Source organism: Pelecanus crispus, chromosome 6 (assembly GCF_030463565.1).
Source record: "Pelecanus crispus isolate bPelCri1 chromosome 6, bPelCri1.pri, whole genome shotgun sequence".
In the NCBI taxonomy this organism is placed as follows: Eukaryota; Metazoa; Chordata; class Aves; order Pelecaniformes; family Pelecanidae; genus Pelecanus; species Pelecanus crispus.
In genome coordinates, this window is record NC_134648.1 from 70,226,056 (window position 1) to 70,247,792 (window position 21,737).

The 21,737-nt window shown below is 45.7% G+C and overlaps 1 protein-coding gene across 1 annotated transcript; it reads left to right on the top strand.

Moving 5' to 3' along the window:
- Positions 1-2,542: 2,542 nt before the first annotated feature.
- Positions 2,543-20,835, top strand: ATG14 (autophagy related 14). The gene is made up of 10 exons (XM_075712973.1): positions 2,543-2,772; positions 8,283-8,345; positions 8,475-8,517; positions 8,928-9,009; positions 14,823-15,060; positions 15,468-15,697; positions 16,154-16,271; positions 17,373-17,463; positions 17,575-17,660; positions 20,529-20,835. Exons 1-10 carry the CDS (start codon positions 2,543-2,545, stop codon positions 20,833-20,835), a joined length of 1,488 nt encoding a protein of 495 aa, XP_075569088.1.
- Positions 20,836-21,737: the final 902 nt, after the last annotated feature.

Consider the following 21,737-nt stretch of genomic DNA (forward strand, 5'->3'; position numbering starts at 1 on the left):
CTCCAACCTTGAGGCTGGGGTGAGGAAGCCTACTAGCCTGTCACTCTTAAGGATGTGTATCAGTATTTGCCACTTTTATACAAATTGTTCTTGATGTTACTGTAAATATATCCCCCAGGGACTGACTTTGGGCATAGGCAGGCCATGTGGCAGTGTTACTGGCTGGCTGTGGTGCAGGGGCCACCCTTGGGACTGCAGTGAGGATAAACTGCAGTGGGACCCCCACCACTGCCCTGCTGCTGGCCAGGGTGTCCCACCCGGGGAAGTCAAATGATGCCTCTCCTGGGTTACAGACTAGTGCTGTACCTGTATCGGGTCCATGTGAACACCTGGGAAGCAGAATAAAACCGCCTTAGAGATCCTTTCCAATCTTAATGATTCCTAGGTTTTACTTTCATTAAAAATAATCCAGCCACCAAGCCAGGAAACATGAAACTGCTACTCTCCCCTTAACTGGTTTAGTGGTGGACTTGGTAATCGTAGAATCATAGAATCTTTTAGGTTGGAAAAGACCTTTAAGATCATAGAATCATAGGATGCTTTGGGTTGGAAGGGACCTTGAGAGATCATCTAGCCCAACCCTCCTGCAGTGAGCAGGGATTGAACCCATCCAACCATTAACCTAACACTACCAAGTCCACCACTAAACCAATTAAGGGGAGAGTAATAATTTCAAATGTTCGGTTAATGGTTGGACTGGATGATCTTAAAGGTCGTTTCCAACCTAAACAATTCTATGCTGCTTACCGCAGGCTTTAGTAAGCGTGATGGTAGACCTGCAGTGGATGTTTTATTTTCCTTCAGCTTTTGCAAAGAAAAGAAAACCGCACAATTTCCTTACCAGGCCCAGCGGAGGTGTGCTGGCTGACCTGCCTGCTGCAGGGCAGGCCCCGTGCCCCTGCTAGCCCACCTCCTCCTCCGGGAGCAGAGAATCATAGAATTGTAGAATCATTTAGGTTGGAAAAGACCTTTAAGATCATCCAGTCCAACCATTAACCTACACTACCAAGTCCACATTAAACCAATCAAGGGTAGACTAGACTAAACCATGTCCCGAAGTGCCACCTCTGCCCGTTTTTTGAACACTTCCAGGGATGGGGACTCCACCACCTCTCTGGGCAGCCTGGTCCAATTCTTGACCACCCTTTCCATAAAGAAATTTTTCCTAATTTGCAACCTAAACCTCCCCTGGCACAGCTTGAGCCCATTTCCTCTCATCCTATCGCTAACTACTTGGGAGAAGAGCCCAACACCCACCTCACTACTACCTCCTTTCAGGTAGTTGTAGAGAGCGATGAGGTCTCCCCTCAGCCTCCTCTTCTCCAGGCTGAACACCCCCAGCTCCCTCAGCCGCTCCCCACCAGCCCTGTGCTCCAGACCCTGCCCCAGCTCCGCTGCCCTTCTCTGGACACGCTCCAGCACCCCAATGTCCTTCTTGTGCTGAGGGGCCCAAAACTGGACACAGCATTCCAGGTGCGGCCTCCCCAGTGCCCAGTACAGGGGGACGATCCCTGCCCTGCTCCTGCTGGCCACACTGTCCCTGACACAAGCCAGGATGCTGTTGGCCTTCTTGGCCACCTGGGCACACTGCTGGCTCATGTTCAGCCGGCTGTCGACCAACACCCCCAGGTCCTTTTCGGCCAGGCAGCTTCCCAGCCACTCTTCCCCAGCTGCAGCGCTGCACGGGGTTGTTGTGACCCAAGTGCAGGACCCGGCACTCGGCCTTGCCGACCCTCACACCGCTGGCCCCGGCCGAGGGGCAGCCCACCTTCCTTCAGCCGGTGCTGCAGGCAGCCAGGCTCCGGGGCGGAGAGAAGGGGGGGTTATTTCTGGGGCAAGTTATTTTTGGTTGCAGCCAAAGGTCAGGGGTACAGTAGGTGCGCGTTACTCCGTGGTAAACAGGAGCCTGGTACGGTGCGCTTTTGTAATTTCCACGATGACTGGTGGGGTGAGGACACGCAGGAGGAGCGAATGCGCCGGCTTGGGCAGCCGGGCTCCAGTTGCACCACATTCCTCCGGCTCACGCGTGGCCTCTGGCTTTTATGCCGAGCACCTGCATTTGGTTTTGGTTTGTTTTGGAAGGAAAATGGGTATTTTTGGTTGGCTACGAAGGCAGCAGCTGGTAGTTTTGTTGTTGTTTTAATGCTAATGTCATCTGGAAGGGTGATTGCACGCTTTGTGAACCCGAAGATGGTCTCTAAGCTCTCAGATTTCAGCTCTTCAAGGAAAGAAATGAAGCATTTTAAAGTTTTACCTCAATTCAAACCCAGAGAGCTGAGTAGGGAGGCACAAGATGCCATCCTGTCAAGGCTTAGGGTGTAACTCGTTATAAATAAAGCTTAGATATCGCTGAAATAAAGGGCTTGATGGGTCGTACGTGAAGTATTAGGCCTCTGCTAGGATGAGGCGGCGGGCAGGGGGTGGCGGGAGGCCGGGGCCGGGGTCGGGGGGGTCCGGGGCCGCCGGCCTCCGCCGCCCGTTTCCCACAATGCCCCTGCCCGCCACCGGCGTCCCACGTGACCGAGGGCGCGCGGAGCCCATCATGGCGTCTCCCAGCGGCTGCCGGCCGCAGGCGGGCGGGCAGGGCGGCGGGGCAGAGCCCGGGCCCGGGGCCGGGCCGGCGGGGCTGCGGGGTGCCGAGGAAGACGCCGAGGGGCTGTACGTGGCGGTGGAGCGCTGCCCGCTCTGCAACACCACCCGCCGCCGCCTCACCTGCGCCAAGTGCGTCCAGAGCGGCGACTTCGTCTTCTTCGACGGTCGCGACTCCGAGAGGTACCGGCGGCCCTGAGGGGAACGGGGACGGTGAGGGGTGTGGGGGGGGAGCGGGACACCCTCTCCATCCCTGCCACGGCGCCGGGGTCCGCCCCGCCTCGGCGGCGGCCGTTGGGCTGCCCCTCCCCCGCTCCCCTCAGGGCCGGGGGCGGGGGGGGCGATTTGTCCCCCTCTTTCCCGCCGCTCCGCACCCCCCCCCGGGGCCGGGAGCGGTAAACGGGGGTCGGGGATCGAGAAATGGCGGTGGGGTCGGAAATGGGGGTCAGTGGGGCGGGGGAACGGTTCTGCCGCTGCCGGGCCCACCGTGGGGCTGTCTGCTGGGGGGGCCGCCCCACGCAGGTAGAGCAGGGCCTGCAGCGTGTTGCTTAAAATAATGGTAAAAGTAATAATAATAATAATGCCCCGACTTTCACTTAGTCAGGTGCAGCAATCAGCAGGCGTGCCCATGTCGATGGAGCTGACAGAAGCTCCAGACAGTCCAGGGCAAAAAGAGAGCTGTGCGGTAGGATATTTGGAATGCGTATCTTATTTGCAGCAGCATGCGTTAGAACGGTAGCCGTGTAAATCATTAAGCAAAATTAGGAAGGTGTGCGAGAAAGCGGCCCCTCTTTTTTATTTTCCTGTCTATTTATATAGTCCTAATCACGGGCCCCCTTTTATAATTACAAAAAATACTCCGCTTGAGTTAATCATGCACCTTCCTGCTCCTTTTTTGCAAAGTGTTGGCTCTACAGGAGGGCAGCTGGATGAGTGTTACATCAGTAAGCAAATATTCTCATTATATGACTCAGATGCAGATCACCCCTCCGTGGCTGTCGTTCACAGCACGTCCATCCCAGATTCTTAAAAAGTCTGCCCAGCACCGTCTCCGGAATAGCTCTGATTTTTGGCTGACGTCGTGTTCTTGGTCCTTCATTTGTAGCTTCATTAGCAGCTGTTGAGAGTGATTTCTTGAACTATTTTGGGAAGGTGGTGAGCAGCGTGTGGTGCGCTACCGTCCTCACACCAAAGCCTCTTCGCGTCCTTCTGCCAAATACAAGAACAGCCAAGGGGACGGCAGTGCCTTTCTTCTGCTAACATCGGTGGGAGTGGGCACAGGGTGTCAGCCGGCGTGAATCAGTTTGCAAAATTGAGACCTTAGTCTGCCACTGGATGGGTTTTCTTGGTTTTTTACGTGAAAGGCTGTGTCATGGAACCACAAACGGTGTTTAGTCTTTCTAAAATAGAGGGAAAACTTGAATTTGCGTGAGACTGCTCGGGGTTATCTGCAGCTTCCATGAAAAAATTGGGTTTGGCTTTCAGAACGTAAACCGACTATTTTCTCCTGCCCCTTTTGTAGCCTTAAGATTTTGGCCAAACGTCTGGCCTAATTATAGAAATTCAGTTGTAGCCTTCGTTATAGTGGAACCACTGTTGTTCTGTGTTAACCAAGGCTTAAGCAGTTTCTCTACCCATCAGAAAAATAAAACCATAAAGAAGCAGCCTTAGCCAAAGTACTGGAAGCAACAGCTAGTTGGGGAAAAAAAACCCTCTTTATCTTCCTCGTATCTTCTCACGTGCGACAAGATCAGCTTTTCTGTCTGCCGTTTTCACTGCTTCCTCCTAAGATGCTTTAACTGTCCCATTCATCTGTGACTAGAAAACCTTCTCTATATTTACACTGTGTTTCTTAACTGCAGGAATTAGGCTCCTTTTTTTTTTTTTGGTCTTTTTTTCCCCCTTCTGCCTGGACATCATGGTTCCACTGGTGGGGATCACTGCTGTTCTGTTCTCCTAGAGTCTGCATTCTGGGGGATCTACCTGTATGCCCAATTTCCTCAGGCTTTGTTTCTCCTGCTGCTCAAAACTTTCCCAAGCAGTAGTACAATTCATTGAAAAGAGCAACTTCATATTAATGAATAAAAGGAACACATAAACATGTGAATAACATGACCTGAGTAACATAAGCATGTTTGATTGCAGCAGGAGCGCTCAGTGTAGGGACAAAGCCCCATAGAGCTTGGATTTCTTCTTCTGAAGATAATGGAATTGCTTATCTTTAAAACTGTGCTTGAAGTGGTGTGTCTGCATTCTATAATTAATACTTGGGATGACTGATATTAGAGTGAGAGAGAAAGAGCCTGTCATTTCAGAGGTCGGTTTTCTTTGTTTCCTCTTTGTAAGCAGCGAGCGGGCATCTATGAATTTCTAGTGATGCGAGCAGAGAGAGGGAGTGACTTTTTAAGCTGTGACCACACACACCACGGCAAAGTCACGCAGGGACAGGTGCAGTTAACTGGCTGCATTTAAGGTTGTGTTTACTGTCACCATTATTTATTTGTTTATTTTATGCCTTCTAGTAGTACCCGGGTTAATTTTAGATCAGCATTATGGCCGATGCTGGAGGAGGCCAACAGGGTCGTGACAAGGGCTTTTCTGTGCGACTCAGTTACAAGCACGGTGTGAGAAATTCAGAGTGAGGAAGTGTATGGGGTCGCTTGGGCCTCCCATTTGTCTTTTCAAAGTGTCACAGACTGGGGGAAAGGGTTGTTCTCTCTCTTGTGAAAAGTAAGGAAAGCGAGCATTACCCCTTGTATCCAGTGGTGTTTTATTTTTAGAATTTTCTTGTGATCTTTCCTTATAAGAAGATAAATGATTTCATGTTCTAACAGCAAGAATTATTTGAGATTTCTTTTCATTGGACTGTTTTGTGTGCTAATTTTTATAAAAGCTGCGGTAAGATTGCAGTTGTTCATATGTCTGGCAAAAATCACACCCTGTATCTGTGAGGAGGAGAGATTGAGGATCTGTTAAGATTAATTATTGAAGTACAGCTACAATTAAGGATGAGTAGTCCGGAAGTCCTCCAGTAAAATAATCACTGACATTCTTCTTTTCATTAGTAATGAGCTGTGTATTCAAAAGCTAAGCCGGCATCTTGATACTGGTTTCCGCTTGGAGGCTGCTCTTGCTCCTGGGAGTTTACTCCAGCCTGTCATGTGCATAAATTCACAGAGTGTATTTTACAAGCGTACTAAATTGCTTTGCTTTGTACATCTGCAGATGGCAAAAGCCAAAGACAATATAATTGTGACGTCTAAGCCTGTCCGACTTCTCTAAGCTGTGGTTTATGATTAGGAATAGTGACTTTTTGCAGCAATGGAGTTTTATTACAGTGAATAAGTACGGTAATGGATGCAGATATTGCTGTCCCCAACTCGTTCAGCATTACTCAATTCCTATAGATTAGGAAGTCCTCCTTTCTGGTTGCTTCTCTCTACTTATGAACATGTGGAAATGAGCCAGGTAGCTGTAGAAAAATCTCAGCTTAATGTGATAAGACTTGAGGAAAGAGAAACATTTAATGGATAATTTGAGATGCTGAGTTCTCTGCTTCTCAGTTTACATTTTATGGGAGTTCCTATAATAGTTCATCCAAAGTTTTGTTTCTTTGCCAAATTGAAAGGCTGTAGATTGTATAAAGAAAAATTAGTTACACGATGTGATGCAGTTAAAATTAGGGCTATATAAAGAAATGGAAATGTTTGCTTAGGAGAAACCTGCTAAAGAAGTTTGTAGGAGCTGTTTGACATAGTTGCTGAAGTGCGTGGTGAGCTGTAATTTTTGCAGGCTTTTCACAAATATTTCTATCTTCCCTCCCCAGTAAGAACTTAATTTAGTCCCAGATTCTTGACAGATCATTCAACTTTTTGCTGATGTGACGGACGCGATTTGGGTAATTGCGTTGAGTCAGACTCCGTGCCCATTAATCCAGCTTTGAAAACAACAATTGCCAAATTACCCCAGCACGCTCTCCCTGTGCGACTGCTGAGCGGTGTGTTTCTGGGGCAAGTTATTTTTGGTTGCAGCCAAAGGTCAGGGGTACAGTAGGTGCGCGTTACTCCGTGGTAAACAGGAGCCTGGTACGGTGCGCTTTTGTAATTTCCACGATGACTGGTGGGGTGAGGACGCGCAGGAGGAGCGAATGCGCCGGCTTGGGCAGCCGGGCTCCAGTTGCACCACATTCCTCCGGCTCACGCGTGGCCTCTGGCTTTTATGCCGAGCACCTGCATTTGGTTTTGGTTTGTTTTGGAAGGAAAATGGGTATTTTTGGTTGGCTACGAAGGCAGCAGCTGGTAGTTTTGTTGTTGTTTTAATGCTAATGTCATCTGGAAGGGTGATTGCACGCTTTGTGAACCCGAAGATGGTCTCTAAGCTCTCAGATTTCAGCTCTTCAAGGAAAGAAATGAAGCATTTTAAAGTTTTACCTCAATTCAAACCCAGAGAGCTGAGTAGGGAGGCACAAGATGCCATCCTGTCAAGGCTTAGGGTGTAACTCGTTATAAATAAAGCTTAGATATCGCTGAAATAAAGGGCTTGATGGGTTCTACATGAAGTATTAGGCCTCTGCTAGGATGAAATTGTCAATTCTATGTGTTCCAGAGGGAAAAGTAATTAATTGGTTTTCCGTACTTGGACTTAGCCCAAGACACACTTTTGAGGTGTGGATCCAGGATGGTGCTGTAACATGGGAGGCACAAAGGAAAGTTGGAAAGCCATATGCTGGGAGAAGACAAAGCACATTTCCTGTTTTTTTTATGCCATCTAAATCTCTTGGCTGTCTCTCATGCTGTTTGCTCTTACTGTTAGCTTTGTCACTTCATGCTTCATCGTAATTTCTCAATATGCATTGTTCATATGCTATCTTCTTTAAATGTATTTCTCAATACGTTGTGAAACATGGAGGGGAGCAGAACATGGCTGCTGCATATTCAAAGGGTGAAAACAGAGGGTGGTGAATCCTAAAAAAAATTGCCTTCTGATCAGTTCTTTGCAGTTCCTATACCTCAGACACCCAGTGAAGCTGAACTCAGGCAGATATTTGGGTCATGGACTTGTGAGGGCTACAGGTGCCTAGCAGAAATAAGCAGAAGACAATGCAACTTATTGCTGTTACTAATACAAGAAAGATTTGGATACTATGTAAAACTCTTGAGAGTGTACTGTCCTATTTGGACCCATTAATTAATAAAGTGTGAGACATTTCCACGTTAGAAGGGAGAAAATGCAGTGCATAGTGTATGAAAACCTGCATTTCCCACTACTGTAGTGGACTCAGCTAATACCGTCGCAGCTTGTGAAATAATGCAGTTCAGACTAACGCTACGGTATCTGAGGTAGTACTATTAATTTCTCCAGTGACTAAAGGTTTTTAGAGTACCATATGTTTTTCTTAATACACAAAATATTGATCTTGCTAAGCTATAAATCTTCTAGAAATGGCAAGTAATTTGCTTACAAGTGTGATAACATGCAAGCTGATGTTTTCTAAGCTTAGAGGTTCTGTTGCAATTCCTGTGAGACAGATGCTCTAGAATTCTGCAAGAGCTTTATACATTTTGGCATTACTTTCACAGATTAAGACAGCTGAGGTTGAAAGACTCACACAAGCTTCAGTCTTTTTATTGTTTCAGGCAACTTACAATGCCATATTGTGCAAAATATCAATAAAAACATTTAATCTCTTCCAGGTTTTCAGACAAGAAAGAAAGGCTGATGCATCTTAAAACCAAACAGAGAGAATTCCAAAAACAGTAAGTTATTAAATGGCAATAAACTATAAGAACTCTGAGAGAAACAAAACAGTCTCTCTAATGCACTGTTGCTGGAGACAGACGTAGTCCAGATAGTCATAAAACTTTTAATCATGTTTTTTCCTCTAGTGTTTTGAAGGCCATGGAAGGGAAAGAGATAACTGATCAGCTGGTGAGTTGTTCAAAGCGTCCCATAGTTTTTAAACTCTCTGAATTCCTAGATCGCGTAGTTTAAAGTTACAATTTACCTTGAGGGCGTTGTGTTGCTTTCCCAAAAAGCCTGTTGTAAGCAAAACTGAAATTGGCTCTGCAAGCAGAGTGCTTCAAACCGTCAATATTTTTCATTTCTCACTAGATATTTGTTCAATAGCTTATTATACTGATTGACTTTATCCTAAGCATTCCGTTTGTTTGTGGCATTCTTCTGTGCACAAAACAGTGTATGAAATACTTATTTATTCGTCTGATCCAATTAAGAACATCCTGCTACGTTTGCACTAAAGCTGCTGGCTTTGTTGTTAATCATTAGTCAGTGTGTTTGAAGTCGTTTGTGCCCTAGAGTTGCTGAATGTTCTTTTTCAGAGATGGAAAATAATGTCTTGCAAGATGAGGATTGAGCAGCTGAAACAGACCATTTGCAAAGAAAATGATGAAATGACAAGACGTGAGTACTGCCTGTGCTTTTGTGGTGTGTAAAACTCTGTGCCTTAGAGTGAAAAACCATTTGATGTGGATTTGAGTGTTAGTTTTTAAAAATGGTGAATTTCCAAACCGTCACTTCCTAAATCAGCTTGAAGGCAAATCGGTGAGTAGATTTTAGCTTTTTTATGCCTGGGCTTTAATTAGCAAACAGTAGACATTATTCAGCTGGATGGAGATCATTTTGCAACAGCTTTAAAAGTAAATGCTTAGCAGTTGATGACTTTGGCTTTGTCCTTAGGGATGGCTTTATTCAGTGTAGTGTTTCTGATTGCTCCCTCTTGATAAAGAGAAGCAAACAGCTCTGCTGCTCTTATGAATTTCATGTAACTGATGAATTTTAACCCACACCTGTCTAGAAGTCTTAAAATCCTACTTGAGCAAGACTGACTGAAATACGGTATAGGCTGGTGAGTTGCAGCTTCGGTTTTGAAACTCGTTAAATATTTTACACGAGAGATGTGTAGGGTTGTTTTTCAGAAGAGAATATGCAGCACTCCTTACAACCTGCATGCAAAGGGAAGATAGGAAGCATAATCAGAAGCGTATTGATTGAATTGGGAACATTTTTATGACCTGAAATTCAAGAAGAGCCATATAGAGAGCAGAAGCACAGGCATATACTTGAGAATAGTTATAAAGGAATAGCACAAGCTTGCAGTGATAACATCAAAAAGGCTGAGATGCAAAATGCTTTTCAATTAATAAGGAGGATGGGTAGTAACAATAAGAAATGTATAATAAGAAAGAGATTAAGGAGTAGGTAAGCCTGTTAGTTAACAGGAAAGAGCAAATAACAGTGCAGAGAAGTCTGAAGCACTCGGCACCCTCCTTGCTTCGTCTTCTGACAAAGAAAATGTGATCAACTGCTTAGCCAGCTTAAATTTTACATCATGAGAGGACTGCAGACTAAGGAAAGAAAACAGCCAGCTAAATATTATTTTGATTATGTCAGCAAGGCCTTATAAGATTCATCTTAGGGAACTTAAGGAACAAGCTGAAGTAGTCTGTGGAGTGCTTGAGAACACAGGAGGGAGAGATGATGTCCCAGGAAACAGAGTGAAAACAGCATCTTTTTTCGAAGGGTGGAAGAAGGAACTGATGACACAGTCATGGTATTATAAACCTCTGACCACTTTGTAGGTAGTTAGAAGATAAGGTAATTAAAAATAGGCATCACTTTGTTAAGAATAGGCCATGTCAAATCAACACCTTGTCTGGGGATCAGGTGGTCTAGGAGGAGAAAGCAGAAGGTGCAACATACCTTGCCATTGGGCACTACCCCAAACTGTCTCACGAGCAAGCAAAGACATTTGCTGTGGGTGTAATCAACGTAAGGTTGACACAAAAGGCTAGGAAGGCTGCATTCAAAGAGCAGCGATACTTGACAAACCGAGGAGGTGAGACAGGTGGAGCTCAGCAGGAACCGGTTCCTGGTCCAGGTTTGTTCAGTATTTTCCACAATAACTTAGGTGGTAGAATAGAAGGTGGAATGGAGGAAGCCAAGGTGGATGCTGTGCAGAACACGATCAAATTCAAAATCATGTAGATAAGTTGACAATATCATCTGAAAAGAGCAAAGTCAAGTGCGTATTGTTTAGGAAAGAGAAACATATGAACCCAAAGTAGGGGACGATGGTGAGATTTGACAGGAAACGATCTGGGGAATTGCAAATTAAAGAAAAAATATCAATCTAATGCTGCTCCAGAAAGGTTCAGACCTTATTCTGGGTTATGCTAATATAAGCATTGTATTTAAGATGGAGATAATTATCCTGCTGTGCCTGGTGTTGGTGTTACCTCAGTGGAAGTCTGGAGTCCAGTTTGAGGAATTTAAGATGCGAATTAATTGAAGAAAGCCTGGAGGAGAATATTAGCAATAAAACACAAGGAATAGCTAAGAAAATTGATGTTTGATTTGGTTTAGAGAAGAGGAAGGTGAAGAAAAACAAGCTTTCAGCAGGTAGAAGATAATTATGAAGGAGATAATAACTACTTGTTCTCTTTAGCCTGTGAAGAAAGGGGAAGAGGAGATCAATGTGGCTTTGAGGAACTTAGTCACCTTTTCTCAAAATGCAGCTCTGAAGGTGGCAAAATGTTAGGACCAGCTGGGGAGGGGAGTTCCTTCACTTTTCTGCTATTCTGTGAAGCGCATTATCTGCAGCTTTTGCAACTTCTCCGATTCACAGTGAAATTGATGAGATTTAACCCCTGAACTGACCTACACCAGCCTGTTGTTAACTCAGTTACCCCAAAACTGCTCTTGCAGGTAGACCCAAAATGAACTCTTGCCATGGGTAGCCAATAGATCAGGAACTCAACTTGGTTCATTCTTGGACCACGTTAGAAAATGCAAATAGGTTGTTTCTCTTCTCTTGGATATAGCATAGTTTAGTTTTCGGAAATAAGAACAATTTCTAGAACACTGGGCTCCTCATTTTGCAGTTGACTGGGTACCTCAGTAATTGGTGCTTCTTAAAATAAGTTTTTAAAATATGTGTGTTTGCCTTCTGTCTGCGGAGAACAGTTCAAGGAGACAATCTTGCAAATATCTGGCGTAGCTCTCCGTCGGGCAGACATTGGTTGTGCCTGTGCTTGCATTTATCAGGCAGTGTAGATGCGTGGGACGTAGTGGTGTCCTGAAATACTTCTGGGGACAAATTGTAATCACCTCATAAACTGGGTCATAAAGCAGAGGTGCTGTGCCAAAAAAAGGACAGTTGTTTCTGCACTGGGACTGCTAAAGAGGAAATGTGTGTGCAGTGTTCTCCTCTTCTCAAGTAATTGCTGTTGGCCCTGCAGAAAAGGGAGGTCGCTCTGTGAAAAAAATAGCCTTTCAAGTACAACAGGAATGTGAAAATTGAACAGGTGGATATTTTACTCCTCCTCTGCCTCTTAAGCTTTATGCAAAGGGAGAGTTTGGGAATATGAATGCAAGCATTAATTGATTTTCTGTTGATGTTACAGGAATGCTTAAAGGAAAGTGAATTACTAGCTGGCACATAGGGATTTTTGGTACCGCTCAGAGAAAAGTCGATTCTTTTTCTACGGTTCTTCTAACAGAGGGTCACTTATTTTGCAAACCTGAGGGTTATTAGTTCCAATCTGCACAGGGAAACTCCTCTCACAGTCTTGAATTTGGGACTTTGCATCCCAAACAAAGCTGGTGAAGGGTCTGGAGCACAGGTCTTATGAGGAGTGGCTGAGGGAGCTGGGGTTGTTTAGTCTGGAGAAGAGGAGGCTGAGGGGAGACCTCATCGCTCTCTACAACTACCTGATAGGAGAGGGTAGGGAGGTGGGTGTTGGTCTCCCAAGTAACAAGTGATAGGACGAAAGGAAATGCCCTCAAGCTGCATCAGGGGAGGTTTAGATTGGATATTAGGAAAAATTTCTTCATGGAAAGGGTAGTCAAGCATTGGACCAGGCTGCCCAGAGAGGTGGTGGAGTCCCCATCCCTGGAGGGGTTCAAAAAGCATGCAGACATGGCACTCTGGGACATGGTTTAGTGGGCATGGGGGTGTTGGGTTGATGGGTGGACTGATGATCTTAGAGGTTCTTTCCAACCTTAGTGATTCCTAGTTTTTACTTTCATTAAAAAATAATGCAGCCAGCAAGCCAGGAAACATGAAATTGCTACTCTCCCCTTAATTGGTTTAGTGGTGGACTTGGTGGTGTTAGGTTACTGGTTGGACTGGATGATCTTAAAGGTCTTTTCCAACCTAAACGATTCTATGATTCTATGATCCCCCGTGTATCAGATCGTCCTTCCTACCAAACACATCACGGATCACAACAGATCAGTTAGATGACTAGAAATAATTCCTGATGTTCCGAGAAAGTGCTCTCTGTGTCTCTGGGGGTCTGTCTCCCACCCTGCCAGGCCAGGGACCAGCCCGAGTTCTGTGCAGTTCCAGCTCTGCAGGTGCAAACCAGTACTGGCAGGAGGGTATCGTGTGCTGGCCAGGCATGGCCGGGCACAGACCTGTAGATGGGAATGGGTCTTGGGTCCCATTCTTCGGATGTAGCCTTTAATTTCTGTGTCCCCCTGTTGGGAAGACTGACAGTCTGAATGTGTTGTTTGAGGTAGCTGTAGCTGCCTAGAAGTTTTCTTGATTTTAGTAGTATATAATGCAGCTTCTTTGAGTAGCAGATGCCATGGAGCATTCTTATTGTAGCTCTGGTCTCATATATGCCTTGCAATCAAAATATATCAGTAAAATGATACCAGGGCTTAGTGCTTCCCTTCTGTGCACGGGGCAGTTATCCCACTTCTTGATGACAGGAGAGTGATGCCTTGCTGTGAGAGAACCTGACTAACACTGTTTCTTTTCAGCCATAAAAATGGAAAGTAAGTGACTAGTAGATGGGTGCTTTCATTCAAACTAGGGTACGTTAAGAGTTTTAGACATGTATTTGGAGAGCGTGTGTCGTGGTTTAACCCCAGCCGGCAACTAAGCCCCACACAGCCCTTGCTCACTCCCCCCGGTGGGATGGGGGAGAGAATCAGAAGAGTAAAAGTGAGAAAACTCATGGGTTGAGATAAAGGCAGTTTAATAGGTAAAGCAAAAGCTGCGTACTCAAGCAAAGCAAAACAAGGAATTCATTCCCTACTGCCTGTCGGCAGGCGGGTGTTCAGCCATCCCCAGGAAAGCAGGGCTCCATCACGCGTAACGGTGACTTGGGAAGACAAACGCCATCACTCTGAACATCCCCCATTCCTTCTTCTTCCCCCAGCTCTATGTGCTGAGCATGACGCCATACGGTGTGGGACACCCCTTGGGTCAGTGGGGGTCAGCTGTCCCGGCTGGGTCCCTCCCAGCTTCTTGTGCCCCCCAGCCTGCTCGCTGCTGGGGTGGGGTGAGGAGCAGAAAAGGCCTTGACCCTGTGTGAGCACTGCTCAGCAGTGACCAAAACATCCCTGTGTTACCAACACTGTTTCCAGCACAAACCCAAAACATAGCCCCATGCTAGCTACTGTGAAGAAAATTAACTCTACCCCAGCCAAAACCAGCACAGTGTATATAAGAAATATTTCCCTATGCTTTTGAGAGCCAGAGGAGGTTAACTCACTCTCTTTAGCACCATATGTTTGTGGAAGCATTACTGCAGTCAGTTATTTTATAGGAGAATCCGCAGATGCTCTTGAAGGGTATTTTTCCAAGCCTGAGTGCGCCTGACACATGGAGTAAATTCAGGCAGTTGCACCGCTTCAGTGCATAAACGCATTTCTCTTTTTGGGACTAGGAAGGGAGATAGTCAGCGTTCCCGTGTGGTAACGAGACGTCTGCACCGTTGGGATCCCAGTGCTTTATGAGCACATACATGAGTGCAAAGCCCGAATAGCATACGCTAATAGAAGCAGCGGTGCCAGAAATGGCGAATGAAGATGCTATCTGCACTTGATTTTGGCTGCAAGCAATGCGTGTCTTTTTGGCCAGCGCCATGCAAACATGTACAGTCAAGCTATTTCTGTCATGATGATTCCCTCAGAAGTTTAATTAAACTATGAAATCTTGGCTTTTCTGCCTCAAATCCAAAAATAGTTGGGTAAAAGATAGGAAAGATTAATCGCAATTTCGGTCTCTTTGGAGATCTTCAGAAAAGATTAAAAAGTTGTACCACTTAGCAGCTGGAAAATGTTAATAGTTTAGCAGGGTTTTCTGTTTTGAGCTGCTATAGATCTTGTTTTCTATAAATATTAATAACGCTTTTCTCAAGCATACTACAAGTACCTCACAGCTCCTTTTCCAAGGCTAACATCTGCTGCTGTTTTCACAGACGCGGAGGGGCTTCTGAGAATTAAAGAGGAAAACCAGAAGCATTATCGCAGGGCTCAGCGGCATCAGGAGAAGAAAGAGAAGATCCAGAGGCACAACCGCAAGCTGGGAGACTTGGTAGAGAAAAAAACCTATGACTTGAAAACCCAGTATGAGCATCTGGCAAATCTTCGTCGGACGCATATCCTGGAGCTAACATCAGTCATATTTCCCATTGAGGAAGTAAAGACAAGCATGAGGTACAGAAGGCTTATCCTTTTGGACTCGTTTTGCTTAGCTTTAGACACCCAGAAGTGAGTCATGTAAGTCTAAGCTAGACACTCTGGCTCCCTTAGCATCTGTGGGGAGAAGGAGGTGTTTCCCAAAGGCAAAACAGCTGACCCAAAGATAGAGGTCCGGAACAGAAGAGTCTGGAGGTGCTAGCATCTCCCCACTGAGAGGTCTGAGGTATGTGTCCAATGTTATACTTTCTTAAAATAGATAATTAAAAATCCCAGAACAAAGGAGTTTGGGGAATAAGGAGTTTTGCAGGAGTGTTTCTACGAGCATTTTGTTCTCTGTGAAGTCTAAGTGCCTGCCAAGTACATCTCTGATGGTATTTTTAAAACTTCTTTAAAAACACTGTGTTCCTCTTTGGGTGCTACAGAGATCCTGCAGACGTGTCTTCTGAGAGTGACAATGCTATGACCTCTAGCACTGTGAGCAAGCTCGCGGAAGCCAGGAGAACCACGTATCTCTCTGGGAGATGGGTGTGTGATGATCATAACGGGGACACCAGCATCAGTATCACAGGGCCTTGGATAACCCTCCCTAATAACGGGGACTACTCAGCGTATTACAACTGGGTGGAAGAGAAGAAGACTACGCAAGGACCAGGTAAGGAGCAAGGTCTGATTAGGCATCTGGGTTACTCCAGAAGCTGTAGAACTCGCAGCCTTGTATGCCAACAGAAGGCACCAAGGAGCAATAGTTCGGTCCGTTTGTTCTCACCCAGACAAACCTGAGTCAGAAATAGATACCGGCATAGGGATTAGTCCACGGAAATGCTCTTCTGCAGGAAATGCTCACTGGGGCACAGCACAATGTAATAGAGAGGTAAAGTTAATTATTCACAGTTTTGACATGGTTCACATGCCATCGCTTTAACAGGAATTCCAAGAATTACTATTTTCTACCAACTTCTGACAGATTTCACTGTAAATGATTGCTGGATTCAGGCTGCTCTCAATACTTAGAAATTACATTTTCCAGAGTAGACTTCAGTAACACATCAACACACCCACTGAGGCTTCATTTAAAATGAGACTTTCATGATGTTTTTATTTCTTTTAGATATGGAACATAATAACCCTGCTTATACCATCAGTGCTGCATTGTGCTATGCAACTCAGCTTGTTAACACTTTGTCTCTCATACTTGACGTCAATCTTCCCAAGAAGCTCTGCAACAGGCAAGTAAATGCAAGCCTCTGAGGAGGTGAATCAGTGACCGGTTTTGACTGATCTTAATTCAGTTTGGTTTTGTGAACAAAGTCATTATTTGGAACAGCTTTTATGGTAACGATTGATGGCTCATGGATTTTTGTGCTGTTTAATTTTGGATGGAGGGCTAGTAGGATTTTAGACCACAGTTAAGAGTTTCTCCCTCCTTCTTTACCTCCTGAGAGTGTAGACCAACCATCACAGCTGGAAATAACAGCTTTCTAATTGACATATTCAGCATCCTCAAATTAGAAATGAAATATGACAGTCCATGAATAGCACTCTTCATTTTATGAGACCCTACTGTGCTTTACAAAATCCCAGCCCAATTCAGCAACTCTTAGTCATCTTGAATAGCTCCACTACATTAAGTGCTGTAGGACAAGGCCTTATAATATGGCGTGCCAGCAAAGTAATTCTCTTTGGGATAAAATACCAATGGGGAAGGTACCTGGCTGCCAGACATCTGGGAGCATATTGCGTAAACCCCATTTGTGATGAAAAGCGCTGTTAGATTTTTAGTGTCTATGTGGAGCAGATGTACAGAAGAAGTACTGAGGAAGCTGTAGACCTGGTCAGTCTTCCAGAGGTCTCAAATACACTGCTGAGATTCTTTTAAGTGTTTAAAATAATGGTTGCCGAAGTGAGGGCATGAAAGTTGTGTAGGGTCTCTGCAGGTTTTTTATACTGTTATTTAGGTGCTCAGTCTTCGCAGAAGGAAAAGGTCGGGAACAGGAAATGATGCAAGATTTAAAAGGAGAGCTGAAATAGCTTGGCTGCAGTGGATCTTTGAGTTTCATACAGTTTACATCACCTGTCCTGTTGAAACCGGTGAGACTAGGGCAAGCAGTGCTTGTTGATGAAATGCTAACAGTCTTGCGAGGTGAAAAATTAATCTCCTGAGCGCTCTAAAACTGCCTGTACAGTTTAAACAAGTGTTCGCTGCGAGGATGTTTACTCCAGGGTTTGTTAGAAAGCCAGGACACAGAATGCTGGTGTCTCCAGTAGGTGTATTTTCACAGCATTTTGCTTTGTGTATATATATATGTGGGTGTGTGGTGTTTCAACAGCGAGTTCTGTGGAGAGAATCTCAGCAGACACAGGTTCACACGGGCAGTGAAGAAGCTGAACGCTAATATCCTTCACCTTTGCTTCTCTCAGGTAGGGGGAATGTACATTTGGATTCTTTAAATAGCTTTTAAAATATCAACTTGTGCCTGCAGATTTCCTTCAGTAACTGATCGTGTTTTTTTCTTACCTTCCCTGTGGTAGCATGTAAATTTAGATCTGTTGCACCCACTGCACACGCTCAGGAACCTTATGTACCTGGTCAGCCCAGACACTGAGAACTTGGGCAGGTAAGAAAAGCAGCATCTCAACTCACCTGTGACTGAATCCCGTTTGAAGTTATGCGTTTGCCTTGTTACTTATAAGGGAAAGTCTTCTCTTCTGCTGTACCTGTAGATCAGTCCTTGGCACATCAGAAATCAGGCTAGTTACAAAGAGGAGACAGGAGAGGACAGAAGAAGGGAGTCCTGAGTAGGAAATTCGATTTCAGAGATGTGTGTGTGCTGCGCTTCTGCGTATGGCAGGCTCAGCTGGAGGCTTTATAGCTGATTATGGACTTGTTTCCCCTACTCCCAGAAGCAGGAACTCCTTCCTTCCAGGGAACAGCAGCACATATGCCAGGCAGTCTCACTGTGCTCCAAATGTGACCCTGCCCACCTCTCACCAACATATAAATACCTAAGAGCATCCAGCAATATAAACCCTAAAATGAATACTAGCTAAAGCTTTCCCCAAATACTTCCAGTCAGTGAACACCCTGGGCCAAAGCCGACACTTCAAATAGTATTAATTTCTGTGTAAATTAAGATTAAAGACAACTTTTCTGTTAACTTAGTACGCGATGAAAAGAACAGCAGTTCCTGTGGGCTGCACGCACCAGGTTTAATAATCCTTTTTTTTAACAACTTAAATATAAGAAAGCCAACAGCATTGACTTCCTGTTGGGATAATCCAGTCACAAGTCACTTGTGCCTGAGACAGTCTGCAAATAATTGATTAATCTGACTACTGCCTTATTCCCCCTTAAACACAGTAATGTTCTGAAATCTACTTTTCTGCTTTGTTCTCATGTACAGATCTAGTTTTATTTAAAAACCTGCAGTGCCACTAAGAGGAACTGAATGCCTCTAACCACTTACCTTGCGTTCCTTGGGTATATCCCTACTGATTCAGCCCTAAGATATGGGGAGCCAAATCTTTGTACCATAGCTCAGTTTGGAAAAAAATGATGTGCTTGCTGCTGCTTGTCTGAAAACAGGGAGAGTGCAGGAAATACCCAGAGAATGAAGAAGTCTGTCCTGGAAAGCAGCGGCTGTAAAAGATCCAAGCACCACCGTGGACAAAAAGCTAAGCCTGACAGATCCCCATGGTGTGAAGTAAAAGGGCTGAGCAGAGAGATGGGTCTCACTTCTCTGTGCAAATGTTACAGAGCTCCGCACGCATCCATCATGTCCATGTAGTAAAAGAAGAGGTTACAGGAAGAGTCAGAGAAAATACTTACCAGGGAGGGGAATAGTTTAGTCTGTATAAAACTGTCCTAGGTCGCTAGAGATGAGACTGGGAGATGGCTTGATTTCTATGCCTTCATGGTGAGAAAATACAGGCTACTGGATGGCTTTACAGACACCACTGGAAGCAAAGAGTCTGAGCTGCGTTGAGCTGAGGCGCGTGTGCTTGACACAGAGTTTAATTACCCGCAAGAATGAAGGTGGGGATTCTCTGTTTCCTTATGTCATCCTGTCAAGGCTGGATGAGTTTCTGGAATGGGCGCTTTCATCAGGCAGAAGTTACTGGGCCCAGGACAGGGGGAACGGGTGGAACGTAATGGCCTTTGTTGTAGAGGAGGTCACTTGAGATGATCTAATGGTCCCTTCTGGCCTTAAACCTGATGACTCTCTTCGTCTGTTGCCTTGTTAAGCAGAATGCTTTGCCAGAAGGCAGCGCTCCCATTCCTTTCCGGATTATGAAAGAGGAACGTTTACCTTTAATTTATTCTCAGCTGTCTGCAAAGTTTGCAGCAACCAGCTCTCTTTATTTTCCTTTCTCTACCTAGGCCTATAGTTGCCCAATAGTCTTGTCTATAAGCTACTGCTTTCATTGCCTGGATTAAAGTTTTCCATGCTAAATCGCTGCTTCAGGCTCCTTCTCCCACTAAGGCTGGAGAAACGCTCTTACCCGTGTTAAATTCTTGCTCCTGTTAAATTCGTGTTTTGGAATGAACTTTGGCAGGGACGCTGTTTGTTGTGGGGCATCCACCTTTCACCGCCTCTGTGAAAACCTCGTCCTCTCTGCCCGTGGGTCACGGGCCTCTGAAACCGCCTGCTTTGGCTCAGTAAAGACGTTCCAAATTTTGGCTGCCCGTCCTCCAGTGCAAAGCAGTGGGATGGGGCGGGATGCAATTGCTTCTCCCACCAGGCAGTGGCAGCAGGGATCTCGGAGTCACAGCGCAGGTGGGTTTGGCTGGGACCTCTGGAGATGAGCCCGTCGCCCCGCTCAAAGCAGAGCCCACTAGAGCAAGTTACTCAGGACCGTGGCCGGTGGGGTTTTGAGTATCTCCAACGATGGAGACTCCGCAGCCTCTCTGGGCAACCCGTGCCAGTGTTTGGCCAGCCTTGTAGTAAAAAAAGATCTTGAGATGTCGCTCAGGGTGAAGTGCTGCTATGGGAAGTCTCCACTGGCGAGCTGTGCCAACCCAGTTCTGTAAGTTGTAAACTACACCCTTCCCCTCGCTGACAGGGCTGCAGCCGTCTTGGCCTGGCCGGGGCTAGCGTTAAAAATAAAAGCTGTCCCACATCAAGCTGAGACTTCCACCAGTGGAGCTGTGAGTTATTATCAGTAGCCTTTTCTTTTGTGCGTGCGTGTTCCACTATCCGCTGCCAAAGCAGAACAGCTCTTCCGCCGTTCCTGCTCCGTGGATTGGAACCCGGCTATCGCTTCCTTGGCCAACTGTTTTCGTTTCACCATTGTCATAATACAGTTATCTCTGTAGCCAGTGAGTTTCTCTCTGCCCGCTGATAAACTCAGCGGTGTTTTAATTTCTCTGCTCTACGTGTGACAGGGCAGGGTGCTTTGGCATGCCTAGGACTCGCACCAGCAAGTGACGGTCCCTCTCCTGCGTGGTACCAAACGGGCTGACGGCGTTGTGTCCATGTTCGCAGGTCTGGGCCTTTCGAAATCAGCGCTGATCTCGAAGACTCCATGGAGTTTGTGGATCCCAGTGCCACCGGCGAAACGGATGAGAGCGGAGACGAGCACGTCAGTGATGAAGAGACAGACCTAGGGACAGACTGGGAGAATCTGCCGAGCCCCAGGTTCTGCGATATCCCCTCGCAGCAGGTGGAGATGCTGCAGAGCCAGAGCACGCAGGTATCTCAGCCCATTGCCAGCAGCAGCGCTGGTGGAATGATCTCGTCCGCTGCTGCCTCGGTGACCTCATGGTGGAAGGCGTACACTGGGCATCGCTAACGAGCATGGGAAAAGGATCATGGGATTTGTGGAAGGAATCCCTCCCCGACAATGCTGTAGTAAACCTTACATATTCAGTTAAGTAGTGCCTGGAACAAAGAAAAGGTCAGACTTCTGTTTTGTAAACCAGAAAAAGCTTTTTATTTACCCAAGATGACTGTGATGGTACCATTTTGTAAATTAGCTAGCTACGTACTTCTGACGGATTCTGTGATGGCACTTTGTGTCTTGGTTCTGTCTGCGTTGTCGAGTATCGAAGAAAAAGGACCCGGTAGCCTCCAGCTCTACTTTCTAAAGAAGAGATGGATTTTGGAGTATTTGGATCGGGATGCATACAGAGGGAAGGCTGCGCAGCGTGCAGTCTGGACAGCGGTGCAAATGCAGTTCACATTTTCTTAACTCCTTACAGGGTTTTCGTTTGTGTGTGTTTTAAATCTGTCTTGCATAATGCAAAAATGTGTATTTCTAAATTTTTTTCATTCAGGACATGAAAATTATGCATTTTTAACATGTTTTCTAATCTCTGTTGCCATATTTTTAATACAAAGAATCAGCATGGACAGGAGTTCACACAGCAAATTGCTCTTATTTTAGAATTGGTTGTGAATCTTTACCCAGTTTTGCCGTAGAAAACTGGCTTGTTTCATGCTGTTTCCACCTGTAGGTAGTCTAAAAGTTTCGTGTTGTGCTGTCCAAAGCACACAGGCTCTTTACTCTTAATATCATACACCAAAGAAACACTGGACGTTCTCTTAGCTAGACCTACATTTGACGCCGATACAGGATTGCGTTGTTGCAATAATACTCATCAGTTACACCACCACGTTGCCACTTTTTAATATTAGAAAAACCTCATTTCAAGCTAGTTTATTGAAGCTACATGGTCTTCGCACTACATACAT

Bases quoted from the DNA above. Each gene is read 5' to 3' on its own strand.
- ATG14 (XM_075712973.1), top strand. From the start codon at position 2,543: ATGGCGTCTCCCAGCGGCTGCCGGCCGCAGGCGGGCGGGCAGGGCGGC. The intron at 15,698-16,153 runs GTAAGGAGCAAG...TATTTCTTTTAG, and splicing joins GAAGACTACGCAAGGACCAG to ATATGGAACATAATAACCCT. The intron at 17,464-17,574 runs GTAGGGGGAATG...TCCCTGTGGTAG, and splicing joins TTCACCTTTGCTTCTCTCAG to CATGTAAATTTAGATCTGTT.